Source organism: Bombina bombina, chromosome 6, assembly GCF_027579735.1.
Source record: "Bombina bombina isolate aBomBom1 chromosome 6, aBomBom1.pri, whole genome shotgun sequence".
Lineage (NCBI taxonomy): Eukaryota > Metazoa > Chordata > Amphibia > Anura > Bombinatoridae > Bombina > Bombina bombina.
In genome coordinates, this window is record NC_069504.1 from 1061499174 (window position 1) to 1061516357 (window position 17184).

General features: G+C 40.0%; 1 protein-coding gene across 3 annotated transcripts in view; it reads left to right on the forward strand.

Moving 5' to 3' along the window:
* Window positions 1-15519, forward strand: part of MANSC1 (MANSC domain containing 1) — a 96202-nt gene extending 80683 nt beyond the window's left edge. For all 3 annotated transcript variants that reach the window (XM_053718914.1, XM_053718915.1, XM_053718913.1), the window contains one exon: window positions 13411-15519. In XM_053718914.1, coding sequence (XP_053574889.1) covers window positions 13411-14891 — 1481 coding nt within the window. In that variant the 3' untranslated portion in view covers window positions 14892-15519. The remainder of the gene's footprint in view (window positions 1-13410) is intronic.
* The last annotated feature ends 1665 nt before the right edge of the window (window positions 15520-17184 follow it).

The window sequence follows — 17184 nt, forward strand, 5'->3', positions numbered from 1 at the left end:
CCTTCCACACATGCTCCTCCCCCGGATCCTCTCCAGAGCATGGAATTTTTCTGCAGTTGTTTTTTTAATAGGCAAACGCCACCCACCATTTGCCTTATTTGGAGGAGCCAATCCAGGCTTTAGTCTGCAGACAACCAGGCTAGCCACGGTCATAAAGTTTAGTATACAGTATATGTTTTGCAGTTGTCGTTAGTTCAATCCAATTAGGGACTAATATGTAGCAGACTTATTGCATTTTAAGTTCTGCAAATTGGACATGATTTGAAAAGGGGTTAAATACATAATGAAAGTATATTGCAAAGTTTTATTGCGTAACACTAAAATTAACATTTTGTACTCTGTCTGAATCATGATAGTTTAATTTTGAACAACTTTCCAATTCACTTCCATTATCTAAATCTTTTTATATGCAGACTTAGGCACCAGCACCTACTGAGCATGTGCAAGATTCACACAGTAGAACTAAACATTTTACATAAAATTCTCAGTGTTTACAGTTCCTTTTTAAAGCTAACACGAGGAGAAAAGGGGGAGGGATTTTGGAACATGGCGTGAGTCCCTGGGTTCTGATAATGCTTATATTGTCATTTCCCAGTAAAGTGTTTTTTAAATCTGCTTCATCTATCAACCTTATGTATATATTTATGTGCTGTGGGTCTTTTTCCCTAATTCATTGACTTTTGCTCTACTGATTCGTTCCAGTCCTTTGTGTGCACGTGCTTTTCTAGCTGTTGCCCTCTTACTGTGTGTATAAATGCACGTGCTTTTCTAGCTGTTGCCCTCTTACTGTGTGTATAAATGCACAATACACAAGAAGCATGTGCTTTTCTAGCTGTTGCCCTGTTACTGCGTGTATAAATGCACGTGCTTTTTTTTCTAGCTGTTACTGCGTGTATAAATGCACGTGCTTTCCTAGCTGTTGCCCTGTTACTGCGTGTATAAATGCACGTGCTTTTCTAGCTGTTGCCCTGTTACTGCGTGTATAAATGCACGTGCTTTTCTAGCTGTTGCCCTGTTACTGCGTGTATAAATGCACGTGCTTTTTTTTCTAGCTGTTACTGCGTGTATAAATGCATGTGCTTTTCTAGCTGTTGCCCTGTTACTGCGTGTATAAATGCACGTGCTTTTCTAGCTGTTGCCCTGTTACTGTGTGTATAAATGCACAATACACAAGAAGCATGTGCTTTTCTAGCTGTTGCCCTGTTACTGCGTGTATAAATGCACGTGCTTTTCTGGCTGTTGCCCTGTTACTGCGTGTTTAAATGCACGTGCTTTTCTAGCTGTTGCCCTGTTACTGCGTGTATAAATGCACGTGCTTTCTTCTGTTATGTGTGATCAGTCCACGGGTCATCATTACTTCTGGGATATTATCTGCTCCCCTACAGGAAGTGCAAGAGGATTCACCCAGCAGAGTTGCTATATAGCTCCTCCCCTCTACGTCACCTCCAGTCATTCTCTTGCACCCAAAGACTAGATAGGAGGTGTGAGAGGACTATGGTGATTATACTTAGTTTTTATAACTTCAATCAAAAGTTTATTTTACAATAGCACCGGAGCGTGTTATTACTTCTCTGGCAGAGTTTGAAGAAGAATCTACCAGAGATTTTCTTATGATTTTAACCGGAGTAGTTAAGATCATATTGCTGTTTCTCGGCCATCTGAGGGAGGTAAAAGCTTCTGATCAGGGGACAGCGGGCAGTTGAATCTGCATTGAGGTATGTAGCAGTTTTTATTTTCTGAATGGAATTGATGAGAAAATCCTGCCATACCGTTATAATGACATGTATGTATACTCTACACTTCAGTATTCTGGGGATGGTATTTCACCGGAATTACTCTGTAAAAGTACATTAAACCTTTTAATAGGTATTTAATTCATGTTAAACGTTTTTGCTGGAATGTAGAATCGTTTGCATTTCTGAGGTACTGAGTGAATAAATATTTGGGCATTATTTTTCCACTTGGCAGTTTGCTTGTTTTGATTATGACAGTTTCGTTTCTCTCTCACTGCTGTGTGTGAGGGGGAGGGGCCGTTTTTGGCGCTCTTTGCTACGCATCAAAAATTTCCAGTCAGTTACTCTTGTATTTTCTGCATGATCCGGTTCATCTCTAACAGAACTCAGGGGTCTTCAAACTTCTTTGAAGGGAGGTAGATTCTCTCAGCAGAGCTGTGAGACTTATGTAGTGACTGTGTTTTAAAACGTTGCTCTGTGATTTTTATGTTTAAAATTTAATTAGTGTTACTTTACTAATGGGAACAAACCTTTGCTAACAAGTTGTGTTGTTTTTAAAGAGTGATGCTATAACTGTTTTTCAGTTCATTATTTCAACTGTCATTTAATCGTTTAGTGCTTCTTTGAGGCACAGTACGTTTTTGTTAAATAAGATTGTAACCAAGTTGCATGTTTATTGTTAGTGTGTTAAACATGTCTGATTCAGAGGAAGATACCTGTGTCATTTGTTCCAATGCCAAGGTGGAGCCCAATAGAAATTTATGTACTAACTGTATTGATGCTACTTTAAATAAAAGCCAATCTGTACAAATTGAACAAATTTCACCAAATAGCGAGGGGAGAGTTATGCCGTCTAACTCGCCTCACGTGTCAGTACCTGCGTCTCCCGCCCGGGAGGTGCGTGATATTATGGCGCCTAGTACATCTGGGCAGCCATTACAGATAACATTACATGATATGGCTACTGTTATGACTGAAGTTTTGGCTAAGTTACCAGAACTAAGAGGCAAGCGTGATCACTCTGGGGTGAGAACAGAGTGCGCTGATAATTCTAGGGCCATGTCTGATACTGCGTCACAGCTTGCAGAGCATGAGGACGGAGAGCTTCATTCTGTAGGTGACGGTTCTGATCCAAGCAGATTGGATTCAGATATTTCAAACTTTAAATTTAAATTGGAAAACCTCCGTGTATTACTAGGGGAGGTCTTAGCGGCTCTTAACGATTGTAACACCGTTGCAATACCAGAGAAAATGTGTAGGTTGGATAAATACTTTGCGGTACCGGCGAGTACTGACGTTTTTCCTATACCTAAGAGATTAACTGAAATTGTTACTAAGGAGTGGGATAGACCCGGTGTGCCGTTCTCACCCCCTCCAATATTTAGAAAGATGTTTCCAATAGACGCCACCACACGGGACTTATGGCAAACGGTCCCTAAGGTGGAGGAAGCAGTTTCTACTTTAGCTAAGCGCACCACTATCCCGGTGGAGGATAGCTGTGCTTTTTCAGATCCTATGGATAAAAAATTAGAGGGTTACCTTAAGAAAATGTTTGTTCAACAAGGTTTTATATTGCAACCCCTTGCATGCATCGCGCCGATTACGGCTGCGGCAGCATTTTGGATTGAGTCTCTGGAAGAGAACCTTAGTTCCGCTACGCTGGACGACATTACGGACAGGCTTAGAGTCCTTAAACTAGCTAATTCATTCATTTCGGAGGCCGTAGTACATTTAACCAAACTTACGGCTAAGAATTCAGGATTCGCCATTCAGGCACGTAGGGCGCTGTGGCTAAAATCCTGGTCGGCTGATGTAACTTCTAAGTCCAAATTACTTAATATACCTTTCAAGGGGCAAACTTTATTTGGGCCCGGTTTGAAAGAAATTATCGCTGACATTACAGGAGGTAAGGGCCACGCTCTACCTCAAGACAAAGCCAAAGCTAAGGCTAGACAGTCTAATTTTCGTCCCTTTCGGAATTTCAAAGCAGGTGCAGCATCAACTTCCACTGCACCAAAACAGGAAGGAGCTGTTGCTCGTTACAGACAAGGCTGGAAACCTAACCAGTCCTGGAATAAGGGCAAGCAGGCCAGAAAACCTGCTGCTGCCCCTAAGACAGCATGAACCGAGGGCCCCCGATCCGGGACCGGATCTAGTGGGGGGCAGACTCTCTCTCTTCGCCCAGGCTTGGGCAAGAGATGTCCAGGATCCCTGGGCGCTAGAGATCATCTCTCAGGGATACCTTCTAGACTTCAAATTATCTCCCCCAAGAGGGAGATTTCATCTGTCAAGGTTGTCAACAAACCAAATAAAGAAAGACGCGTTTCTACGCTGTGTACAAGATCTATTATTAATGGGAGTGATCCATCCGGTTCCGCGGTCGGAACAAGGACAAGGGTTTTACTCAAACCTGTTTGTGGTTCCCAAAAAAGAGGGAACTTTCAGGCCAATCTTGGATTTAAAGATCCTAAACAAATTCCTAAGAGTTCCATCGTTCAAAATGGAAACTATTCGGACAATCTTACCCATGATCCAAAAGGGTCAGTACATGACCACAGTGGATTTAAAGGATGCTTATCTTCACATACCGATTCACAAAGATCATTACCGGTATCTAAGGTTTGCCTTCTTAGACAGGCATTACCAGTTTGTAGCCCTTCCATTCGGATTGGCTACGGCTCCAAGAATCTTCACAAAGGTTCTGGGTGCCCTTCTAGCGGTTCTGAGACCGCGAGGAATTTCGGTAGCTCCGTACCTAGACGACATTCTGATACAAGCTTCAAGCTTTCAAACTGCCAAGTCTCATACAGAGTTAGTTCTGGCATTTCTAAGGTCGCATGGATGGAAAGTGAACGAAAAGAAGAGTTCTCTCTTGCCTCTCACAAGAGTTCCATTCTTGGGGACTCTTATAGATTCTGTAGAAATGAAGATTTATCTGACAGAGGACAGATTAACAAAGCTTCTAAATGCATGCCGTGTCCTTCATTCCATTCAACTCCCGTCAGTAGCTCAATGCATGGAGGTGATCGGCTTAATGGTAGCAGCAATGGACATAGTACCCTTTGCACGCCTACATCTCAGACCGCTGCAATTGTGCATGCTGAGTCAGTGGAATGGGGATTACTCAGATTTGTCCCCCACTCTGAATCTGGATCAAGAGACCAGAAACTCTCTTCTATGGTGGCTTTCTCGGCCACATCTGTCCAGGGGGATGCCGTTCAGCAGGCCGGACTGGACAATTGTAACAACAGACGCCAGCCTTCTAGGTTGGGGCGCTGTCTGGAATTCTCTGAAGGCTCAGGGACAATGGAGTCAGGAGGAAAGTCTCCTGCCAATAAACATTCTGGAATTGAGAGCAGTTCTCAATGCCCTTCTAGCTTGGCCCCAGTTAAAGACTCGGGGGTTCATCAGGTTTCAGTCGGACAACATCACGACTGTAGCTTACATCAACCATCAGGGAGGGACAAGAAGCTCCCTAGCAATGATAGAAGTATCAAAGATAATTCGCTGGGCAGAGTCTCACTCTTGCCACCTGTCAGCAATCCACATCCCGGGAGTGGAGAACTGGGAGGCGGATTTCTTGAGTCGCCAGACTCTTCATCCGGGGGAGTGGGAACTTCATCCGGAGGTCTTTGCCCAAATACTTCAACGTTGGGGCAAACCAGAGATAGATCTCATGGCGTCTCGCCAGAACGCCAAACTTCCTCGCTACGGATCCAGATCCAGGGATCCGGGAGCGGTTCTGATAGATGCTTTGACAGCACCTTGGAACTTCAGGATGGCTTATGTGTTTCCACCCTTCCCGCTGCTTCCTCGATTGATTGCCAAAATCAAACAGGAGAGAGCATCAGTGATTCTAATAGCGCCTGCATGGCCGCGCAGGACTTGGTATGCAGATCTAGTGGACATGTCATCCTGTCCGCCTTGGTCTCTACCTCTAAGACAGGACCTTCTGATTCAGGGTCCATTCAAACATCAAAGTCTAACTTCTCTGAAGCTGACTGCTTGGAAATTGAACGCTTGATTTTATCAAAACGTGGTTTTTCTGAGTCGGTTATTGATACCCTGATACAGGCTAGGAAGCCTGTTACCAGAAAGATTTACCATAAAATATGGCGTAAATACCTATACTGGTGTGAATCCAAAGATTACTCCTGGAGTAAGGTTAGGATTCCTAGGATATTGTCTTTTCTACAAGAAGGTTTAGAAAAGGGTTTATCGGCTAGCTCATTAAAGGGACAGATCTCAGCTCTGTCCATCTTGTTCCACAGGCGTCTGTCAGAAAATTCAGACATCCAGGCCTTTTGTCAGGCTTTAGCTAGGATCAAGCCTGTGTTTAAAACTGTTGCTCCGCCATGGAGTTTAAACTTAGTTCTTAACGTTTTACAGGGTGTTCCGTTTGAACCCCTTCATTCCATTGATATAAAATTGTTATCTTGGAAAGTTCTATTTTTAATGGCTATTTCCTCGGCTCGAAGAGTCTCTGAGTTATCAGCCCTACATTGTGATTCTCCTTATCTGATCTTTCACTCAGACAAGGTAGTTCTGCGTACTAAACCTGGGTTCTTACCTAAGGTTGTCTCTAACAGGAATATCAATCAAGAGATTGTTGTTCCATCCTTGTGTCCAAATCCTTCTTCAAAGAAGGAACGTCTTCTACACAATCTGGATGTAGTTCGTGCCCTCAAGTTCTACTTGCAGGCAACTAAAGATTTTCGCCAAACTTCTTCCCTGTTTGTCGTTTATTCTGGACAGAGGAGAGGTCAAAAAGCTTCTGCTACCTCTCTCTCTTTTTGGCTTCTTAGCATAATACGTTTAGCCTATGAGACTGCTGGACAGCAGCCTCCTGAAAGAATTACAGCTCATTCTACTAGAGCTGTGGCTTCCACTTGGGCCTTTAAGAATGAGGCCTCTGTTGAACAGATTTGCAAGGCTGCAACTTGGTCTTCGCTTCATACTTTTTCCAAATTTTACAAATTTGACACTTTTGCTTCTTCGGAGGCTATTTTTGGGAGAAAGGTTCTTCAGGCAGTGGTTCCTTCTGTATAATGAGCCTGCCTATCCCTCCCGTCATCCGTGTACTTTTGCTTTGGTATTGGTATCCCAGAAGTAATGATGACCCGTGGACTGATCACACATAACAGAAGAAAACATAATTTATGCTTACCTGATAAATTCCTTTCTTCTGTTGTGTGATCAGTCCACGGCCCGCCCTGTTTTTTAAGGCAGGTAAATATTTTTTAAATTATACTCCAGTCACCACTACACCCTTGGCTTCTCCTTTCTCGTTGGTCTTTGGTCGAATGACTGGAGGTGACGTAGAGGGGAGGAGCTATATAGCAACTCTGCTGGGTGAATCCTCTTGCACTTCCTGTAGGGGAGCAGATAATATCCCAGAAGTAATGATGACCCGTGGACTGATCACACAACAGAAGAAAGGAATTTATCAGGTAAGCATAAATTATGTTTTTCTAGCTGTTGCCCTGTTACTGCGTGTATAAATGCACGGGCTTTTCTAGCTGTTGCCCTGTTACTGTGTGTATAAATGCACGTGCTTTTCTAGCTGTTGCCCTGTTACTGTGTGTATAAATGCACAATACACAAGAAGCATGTGCTTTTCTAGCTGTTGCCCTGTTACTGCGTGTATAAATGCACGTGCTTTCCTAGCTGTTGCCCTGTTACTGCGTGTATAAATGCACGTGCTTTTCTAGCTGTTGCCCTGTTACTGTGTGTATAAATGCACGTGCTTTTCTAGCTGTTGCCCTGTTACTGTGTGTATAAATGCACAATACACAAGAAGCACATGCTTTTCTAGCTGTTGCCCTGTTACTGTGTGTATAAATGCACAATACACAAGAAGCATGTGCTTTTCTAGCTGTTGCCCTGTTACTGCGTGTATAAATGCACGTGCTTTCCTAGCTGTTGCCCTGTTACTGCGTGTATAAATGCACGTGCTTTTCTAGCTGTTGCCCTGTTACTGCGTGTATAAATGCACGTGCTTTTCTAGCTGTTGCCCTGTTACTGCGTGTATAAATGCACGTGCTTTTCTAGCTGTTGCCCTGTTACTGCGTGTATAAATGCACGTGCTTTTCTAGCTGTTGCCCTGTTACTGCGTGTATAAATGCACGTGCTTTTCTAGCTGTTGCCCTGTTACTGCGTGTATAAATGCACATGCTTTTCTAGCTGTTGCCCTGTTACTGTGTGTATAAATGCACGTGCTTTTCTAGCTGTTGCCCTGTTACTGTGTGTGTATAAATGCACATGCTTTTCTCGCTGTTGCCCTGTTACTGTGTGTGTATAAATGCACATGCTTTTCTCGCTGTTGCCCTGTTACTGTGTGTGTATAAATGCACATGCTTTTCTAGCTGTTGCCCTGTTACTGTGTGTATAAATGCATGTGCTTTTCTAGCTGTTGCCCTGTTACTGTGTGTATAAATGCACAATACACAAAAAGCAGTGCACTCTCTGCCTGGTGACTGCATGTGTTATGCTGGCTGCATTTATGTTGATTCATCCTCCCCCTTCTTCTTTCCAGCTGTGATCCTATAAAGAGATTCTAGGAAAGCTGATGATTTGCATAGGATAGGAAAGGGTTGTGAAACACTAATTTGTTTACTACCCAAAACCAGCTTTTTTTTTTTTTTTTTTATATCTTTTTCTTAGTTTTGTTTTGCTGAAAATGAAAGTTGTAGTGTTTCATCTTATTAGATTGTAATTATTATTTTTAAAGGATTAGCAAAAATGTTTCTAGCAGTGACGTGCGGTGACGTCAGAGGCTGGTGAGGCTGAGGCAGTGGCTAGGATACGCCTTCATTCTTTAGATATCCTTTGTTGAAGAAATAGCAATGCACATGGGTGAGCCAATCACATGAGGTATCTATGTGCAGCCACCAATCAGCAGCTACTGAGCATATTTAGATATGATTTTCAACAAAGGATATCAAAAGAATGAAGAAAATTAGATATTAGATGTAAATTGGAAAGTTATTTAAAATTGCATGCTCTTTCTAAATCATGAAATAAAACATATGGGTTTCATGTCCCTTTAAATGGTGTCTTGGAAAACTGGTCAACTTGGTAAACATCTGATTTTAGTCTAAAGGATTGTAACAGAAACTATTGCCAGATAAGAGAGACACAGAGGGTTAGAGAGAGAGAAAGAGAGAGAGACACAATCACACACAGAGGGTTAGAGAGAGAGACACAATCACACACAGAGGGTTAGAGAGACACATAAGGGATGAGAGAGTCAGAGGGGGAGGGGGAGAGACGGAGAGAGAGAAAGAGACCATGGGGGAGAACGACACATAAGGAGAGAGACAGAGGGAGTGGGAGAGACAGGGAGAGAGATGGAGAGAGAGGGATAGAGAAACAGATGGATAGAGAAAGAGAGATGAATAGAGAGAGAGAGAGGAGAGAGACACACAAGGGGGGGGGAAGAGGGACCACTGAAAGGGGGAGACACCACTGAATGTTTAAGTAATATTTTAAGTGTCTATCAAATGCTAATAGTCTACAATCTATTTTAAATATCTGAAACAAAACAGCACATATAAATGGGAGCATTAATAAATTACTTGTTGTCCAACATACACCTAAGGAATCACTGGTTTAAATTAAATACTATAGCTACAGGAGACAGAGGCAAGAGAGAGAGACAGAGGGGGGAGAGAGAGAGGGGGGGGAGGGAGAGAGAGACAGAGGGGGGAGAGAGATAGAGAGAGACAGAGGGGGGAGAGAGAGAGAGAGAGAGAGACAGAGGGGAGAGAGAGAAGAGAGAGAGACAGAGGGGAAAGACAGAGGTTCACACCATTGAAAAGAACAATACAGGTGTCAAACTGTAGAAAGTGTTTTTTCAGCTATAGTCTTGCTTTATAAAGTGACAGTCAGTATCTCCATATCACACTGCAGAGTATCTTCATTTTCAGGGATCAGCCACCAACAGGAAGTTCTGTTGTAATAGTTTTAGCAGATGATGCTTTATTTGTTTTTGACTGGTGTGCTTCCCTCTGGTCTGTTCCCTTTACCCCTTCTTTATCCAAACAGTAAAAGCAGCACATATTATTATTATTATTATTATTATTATTATAAGTTTCTTTTTATAGACATATCCTTTTTTAATGAAAAAACTCAAGAATATGTTTTTAGTACACACACACACACACACACACACACACATATATATATATATATATATATATATTTGCCAAGCTAAGACTTTTGTGGTTATTTATAAATGTAAAATATATTTTAATGGTGGACACAATTACATAAATAATGTCAGTGAATACATAAATGGGATTATGTGAAAATTAAGCTGCAATGTTTTTCAAATTTAAAAAGTATTGTAGAGTTTGCAATTAAAAAAGGCACATTTATAAAAAAAAAACAACTTGTAATAATAAAAATAATAATATTAGCATCATTTCAAGGATCAAATTAATAAATGCTTCATATAAGTGCTTATATAATTATCCATTAGGCACACACATACTTGCTTTGTAAACTAAAAAATATATTGCAGAGTTTTGTATTACAAAAACTTATAAGTGCATCAAATTAAGAACTGCTACACAAAAACAGATTAGTTGTTATATAATGATCCATATGCTATCACAGCACTCACATAGGCACTATCTGCACTTTGTCTGCAGCACATTCCTCAGTCATCCAGTCAGTGATATATTACTAAACTAGTATATATTATTAAATATACTGTCAGTCTGTGTCTCTGTGACCCTCTCCCTCACACAGACTTCACCTATATCAATGCTGGCCTAAGTTACTAACCTGAGCTCATGTGATGTCCAGCTCCACTACACCCCATGTGGCTCAGGCTCCTCCACTACTCCTCTGGTCGGTCGGCTCCGTCCTCCTGGAGAAGTGAAGTCTTAGTCTTCTTCTCCTTTACTCCAGAGTCCACCCTGGCTGACGCCACCACTCACTGCAGCTGTAGCACGCCACTGACTGAGTGTGAGCACACACACACCCTGGCTGCAGGTGACAGCAGCAGCAGCACACAGCACAGTCCTCCCGGCCTCCTCCTCCAGCCAGGTCCCAGGGCCAGGACAACTCGGGCTTGTTCGCCTCCTACAACGCAGCTGCTGATGAGTCAGTGACAGGGACCCCAGTGCCGCACGGCCACGCACTTGCAAGCAGCAGCTCAGCTCTTCTCCCTCCCTCCTATTCTTCCCGCCTGAACTGAACACAACAGAGCAACAGCCCGGCGCGAGTCGCGACGTCACATGACCCAGTACCACACGTCACTGACTCTGTCAATCAGCAGGCACGCCTCCCTGCAGTGCTTTGCTGATTGGCTGAGTGGATTGAGCTCATCATGGAGGCTGTTTTAAGAACTGCCTCCATTGGAGCTACTATCAGTGCCCTGCAAGCCACCAGTGGGTGGCGCAGCTCTTAGTGAGCAACGAATTGCTGTTTTGGATCATTGTTGCGCAATTAATGGAGAGCAGCGGTCAGGCTCACTGCCTCCTAATTGCGCAACAATGGAGGATGCGCTATGTGAATTTTTGGCTGCAGTGTTACTGTAAATAAAATAATTATATATGCAGTGGGTAAAATCACCATAGGGGGGGTGGGGGGGTACCCTTGGTGTGGGGGTGGTAGTGGCAAAAAAATATATATATATATTTTTTTTTTAATAAATATTTTTTAAATGTTTTTTTCCCTTTTCCCTGATTGGACAGGGGAGGCACTGCCTCCCCTGCCTCCTATGACTGCACGTCCCTGGTTTCTAGTATAATATATTACTGTTTTTCAGAGGCATACACACACATGCTGTGAGCGCCTGTGGTTTATTGGTTCTCTGAAGACCTAATTTGTGTAATACAAGCCACTGACTATCTGAGAAGGTGTAGTGTTGGACTAAATGTCGTATTTAGCTATAATCTGCTATTGTATATGCAAATAGTTTTTCTTATTATTTTTATTTCATTGTATTGCAAATTTATTGCTTTGCTTTTTTTCTTTCAATAAATATAGTAAGTTAAACAAACAAACAAACGTGAATATAAACTTTAAGGCAGACACAAAGCTAAGGGACTATACCCACTGATCTAATGGTCACAAGTGGGGAAAAAAGGTCCTTATAGATATTGCCTATTGTTGACTGTTACAAATAGTCCCCATATAGGGGTTACAATTATGGGATGGCCACTCACCATCCTCTCTATTTCAAGAAATCAAAGGATTTTCCTGTGTAAGCCACAGTGTTATACAGGTTCCATTATAGGTTCAAGCAAAAAAACATAATGGTAAAGGCTCCAAAATAGCAACTTGCAAACTATCTGTAATCAGTAGGTGTAGAGAGGCAGAACCTGTTAAACTTTATATTGTAATAGCCTTTATTTAGTGGATATATGTATTTTGTAGTGCAGAAGAGTAAAGAGGTTGTAGTGTTTGTGTTTTGTTTTTAACATTACGTTGTTATTAAAGTTTCAGAATATAGTAAAGCACAAGAATCACCAAGATAGCATTTATACAAAATGATATGACAAGGCAGTACATAAAATATGTATCCAGTTATTTCAGTGTTTTTAATATCATTAGGTGGGATATTAGTAATAAACGTATGTTTTATGGGGTGGCGCCTATTTAGCAAGGCACAGTGTTCTATGGATTGTTTTGTAATTGTTATTAAGCAGATTTTGTTTAGATGTTTGCAAGTTTCAACTTGTTATACTTCATTTCTCTCCTTTTTATTTATTTTTTTGCCATTGAAATTACTTTAAATAGTTGGTGTAATCTGTGGAAATTTCTTAAACCGACGCTAAAGTCATAATGAAACTTTTGATAATTGAGAGAACGTGCAGCTTTAAGAGCCTTTCCAATTTACTTCCATTATCATATTGTGCTCTGTCTTTTTATATGTGCACTCTCTAAGGACCACCTCCTACTGAGCACGTGTAAGTTCTCAGTATATACGTATGTGAGTCTGGCTGAAATTTGTCAGAAAAATGGTTCTTTAAGAGGAAATCTCTGCTTGGTTTTGTGTAAAAATTTGTACTTGTCCAATGTTTCCTGGAAAAGGCCAAAAAAACTAAATCTGAAAATGCTTAAAGTCAAATACCCGATTTGGGCAATTTGCAGGGTTTTTTTGTATTTTTTTTTTCCCTCTCCAGGGACATGAGACAAAGCCTAATTTTACAAGAAAGCAACATTTAAAAAAATATTATATATATATATATATATATATATATATATATATATATATATATATATATATATATATATATATATATATATATAGTAAGCTCCCACAGGAATAGGGCCCTCAATTCCCCCTGTATTTGTCTGTAAAATGTTGTCTTATCGTATTGTTTCTCCATTGTACTGTTATCCTTGTACCCATGGGAAGCGCTGCGGAATCTGTCTGCAAAATATCCAATATATATATATTATCATTTATTTATAAAGCGCATTTAGTTTATATATTATATAACAATATTTCCATCTTAAATCTGGTGCGTTATCTGATCATGATCTTGTCTGATTTTCAGTAATAGACTTGTTTTTTTCTTAGGCAGTATATACTAAATATTAACTTGTTCTGCAAATCATTTATAATATATAGGTCTAATACCCCTTCATGTGTGTGTAAACAGATACATATATATGTATACTAAACAAATCTGTATTAATTTCTTCAATTGTCTTTCAGAAACATCTGCCAACAAGAAATCCAGTGACCAATATAAAACACAAGACCAGGAAAAAAGCAACAATGGTGCATTAAATTTCTATAATAGCCCATCTCCAAGTTTCCAAAACTCTGCTCTCAAGGAACCTGGATCTGTAGTACAATCAAAAAATGTGATAGCATTGCCGCAAAACTCGGCAAATAAAGAATCTGGCTCTATGATAGACTTGCAAAAATTGGATGCCAAAGAATCTAGTGATTCAGCACATTCGCAAAATTCTGCAAACCAAGGAAGCAGCATTGCTGTTAAGGGACAAAAGTCCAACATCATAGAATCTTCATCACAGTCTGAAAACTCTGTAAAGAAGGAATCGGTCTTAAAATTACAGTCACAAAGTTCAGCTTTTGTTTATCCCAGTCCTACAGTATATTTACAAGACTCCAAAGTCAATGAACCAAAACCTGCAGTAAATACAAATAATACAGCAAATATTAAGAAAGATGCTCCAGTCAAAGACTCAACTGAATTACAAAACAACATCACTACTCAGCTGCTTAATCTTGCTGAAAGAATGGAGAAGCATCTCGAACGGATGGATCCAGAGCTAGTTCATGACCCATCCCTCAAAGTATTTTATATAGCCCCTTCCACAACCGAACAAAAAGCAACAACGTCAGTAAACGCTCATCAAGATAGTCGGAGACTCCTGACTACCACAAACCAAATTAAGCCTGCTCAGGCAATCCAGAAGATACCCATGGATTTTCCTGGCCATCAAATAAAAGCAACCACTCAAGCACCAGATATTGTGCCTAGTACAGTTTCCATCAAAAACCAAACCAATATTGTTAACCACCAAAATGTGCCAATCACAGGTGTAAGATATGTTGTACCAGACAAACTTCCTGAGGACACTGAAGCTACTAATCCTGTATCAGACTCAGTTGTAAAGAACATTCAAAACAGAATCGAAAGCCTTTCTGATAGTTCTATATATCCTGTGCCAAAACCTACAAAACCTCTAAATGTCTATGTCCCAAAGACCAGCACAGCTATTATGGACCTTGATGTTGTGCATACACCAGTACAAATACAAACTACACGTTCTTCCCCTTTAATGATATTACATCCTAAGAAACTCAGCTCCACGTATGTTCCTCATGTTCAGCCTCTTACAACTAAACACCATCTTCTATCTAGTTTGAGCTCTACTACTTTAAAAACTCTGCAACCCAATGTTCCTGACCAAAGCAAAGCAAAACCTGTCATCCACATAGAGAAATCCAGTGTGACTGCAAGAAATATGGACATATTTAAAGCTGGGGAAAGTAAGGTACCTCAACCTGATGATAAAAGTGGACTGGTGGCTGCACTGATCTTTGGTGTGCTGTTTCTTGTTGTGGTAATTGGAATGATTAGCCGCAAGGTTGCAGAGGCACGACGCAGAGACCAGTACACAAAACTAGATTATTTAATAAATGGCATGTATGTAGACACCTGAATACAGCTATGCCACGGCGAAACTCAAACGCTCACATACAATTATATGAGAGTGAAAAGTCTGCTAACGTCCTGTTTGCAGCTGCTGTATTAACATATAACACGGCAAAATGTATAGAGGACTTTAAAACTCAGTCAACGCAAAACATTGCTCCATGTGCACTACAACGGGATTATGTTCTCGAGCCAGTAATGCTACATTGTCCTGTAATTTAACTTGCAGTGCAACTCTACATCTACCTTGCCAGAATTTTCTTTCCTTTCTAAATGCCCAGGAAAATCTCATTAGTGTCAGGGACAGTTTATGATTTGTTTACAAAGAAGATCTGAATAAATTATGGAAGAGAAATCTTATTTAAGAGACAAGAAAATAATTCTTTAATTATATAATCTGACTGCAGGAAATTCTGTGGTTGGTTTCACATGTACTTTAATTTCGTACATATCTGAGGAGACTTGTCTTAATTCTATTATTCTACTAGGGACTAATACCTTATTTAAAGGAACATAAGACTCACACATTTCTTATGAGTTTAAAAGATATTCGTCATAATGTGTTTTTTGTTTTTTTTTCCCCACAGACAATGTGTTGTAAATTGTAAAAAATAAATATATATAAAATATCTAAAGCTCTATTTGACATGCCAGTTTTTTTTTTTGCATTACTTTTCTGAATTAGAGTTATTGAGTTCAATGTAGAACTCGTAAGTAATGCGACTCTTTGGGTGGGTACGTTTACACTGCATTTAAAGCTTCTTAAGAGACAAACTGGTTTTAGTTGACAAAAAGCTATTCTCTAATCATAAATGTGTTTTAACCATGTAGCTTCGGTTTTTATTACCATATAAAGAGAAGCTGAATCTGCACGATTGTGAAGTGACTTGACTAGAAATTAACCTAAGACAAAAGAAAAATGCAGGAATAAATAAAACTATGCCAATAATACAACTATCTGTTATAAAAAAGAGGGATACAATTTGGAAAGTATTGTTTGTTTAATCAAAAGTAGAAATCTGCTTAGCAATAATGTAAAAGCTTGAATATGTGCTGTATAGGAACATTAACCAGTTTCCGCCCTTTTTTTTTTTTTTTTTTTTGTATGATATTCCGTTTCAGGCAAAACATTTATCTCATGCTGCCTTATCTCTAGGTTATTTGCCTTATATTTGAAGCACTTCAAAAAAAAGATATTTCATAACCCTAAAATATATTTATACAGGTGCATATAGCATCAGCCCTGTACAAAATCAGTGATTTTTTTTTTTTGAGCTATAAACAACAAATACTTGCTAGTTGAGGTTGGAATACGTTTGTGCATAAATATTTTTGTCAGGAGTAAAAATTATTTCTACAATTTTGCTGGCCCAGCATGAACATTTTTAATGTCATTTAAACCTAAGAAGTTTGGCAACCACAGAATCAAACGATAACAAAAGTTAAAGGTACAGTGTGCTGTAAACGGTTTTCTCCTTTAAAGGGATATTGTACACTAAATGTTTCTTTTCATAAGTGTTTTGTAGATTATCCATTTTTGTAGCCCATCTGGGAGTGTTTTTGTAACAATGTATAGTTTTGTTTAATTTGTTTCTTTATAACATTGGGATGATTTTCAGACTCCTCCTAACCAAGCCCCACAGTGTCAGAAGTATGCGCTAGTTTACAGACTCCTGCTGGCTACTGTTTGTTATATTTTTTTATTTTTTCATATGCAGGGGAAGTGTCTGCTATTCTTGTTTTCCCAGCCCCTTTCAGTGGGTGTCCTAGCCTACGTTAACAGGTTTTAGACTGGATTTTAAGAACAGTATCTGTGCATATTCTTTATAGTAGTGTCTATTAAATACAGTTAAATGTAAATTGGTGTACGCTGTTAACAAATAGCTCCTTTACCTTTTTATTTTATCATTTGAAACATCTGATTCTGTCTGTTGAAGCCACTGCCTATACTAAAAATTATATTGTTGCAGTATAGAAGTTATGCAAACAAGATGGAGCGGTAGAAATCAACATCCCAGTTGGGGTGGGTGTGAGAGTCGAGCCCTTTTTAAAGGGTGTTTTTGTCAGCTCTTTGTACAGATAACTCTTATCTGCTGCTTGAGTACACTGCCCCTCTAAGGTTTTCAATGTGGTACAGATAGTGGACTTCTTGCCTGAGGGAGGGGGTGCTACAGTAATGAATGGGGATGCTGAGACAATGCATGGAATAAAACCGCAAATAGTAGCCATGGAAAAATATGACTTTAAAATTCAAGTTTCGTGGCTCAGAGAGAAAAAAAGTACTATACTTAAATGTATTA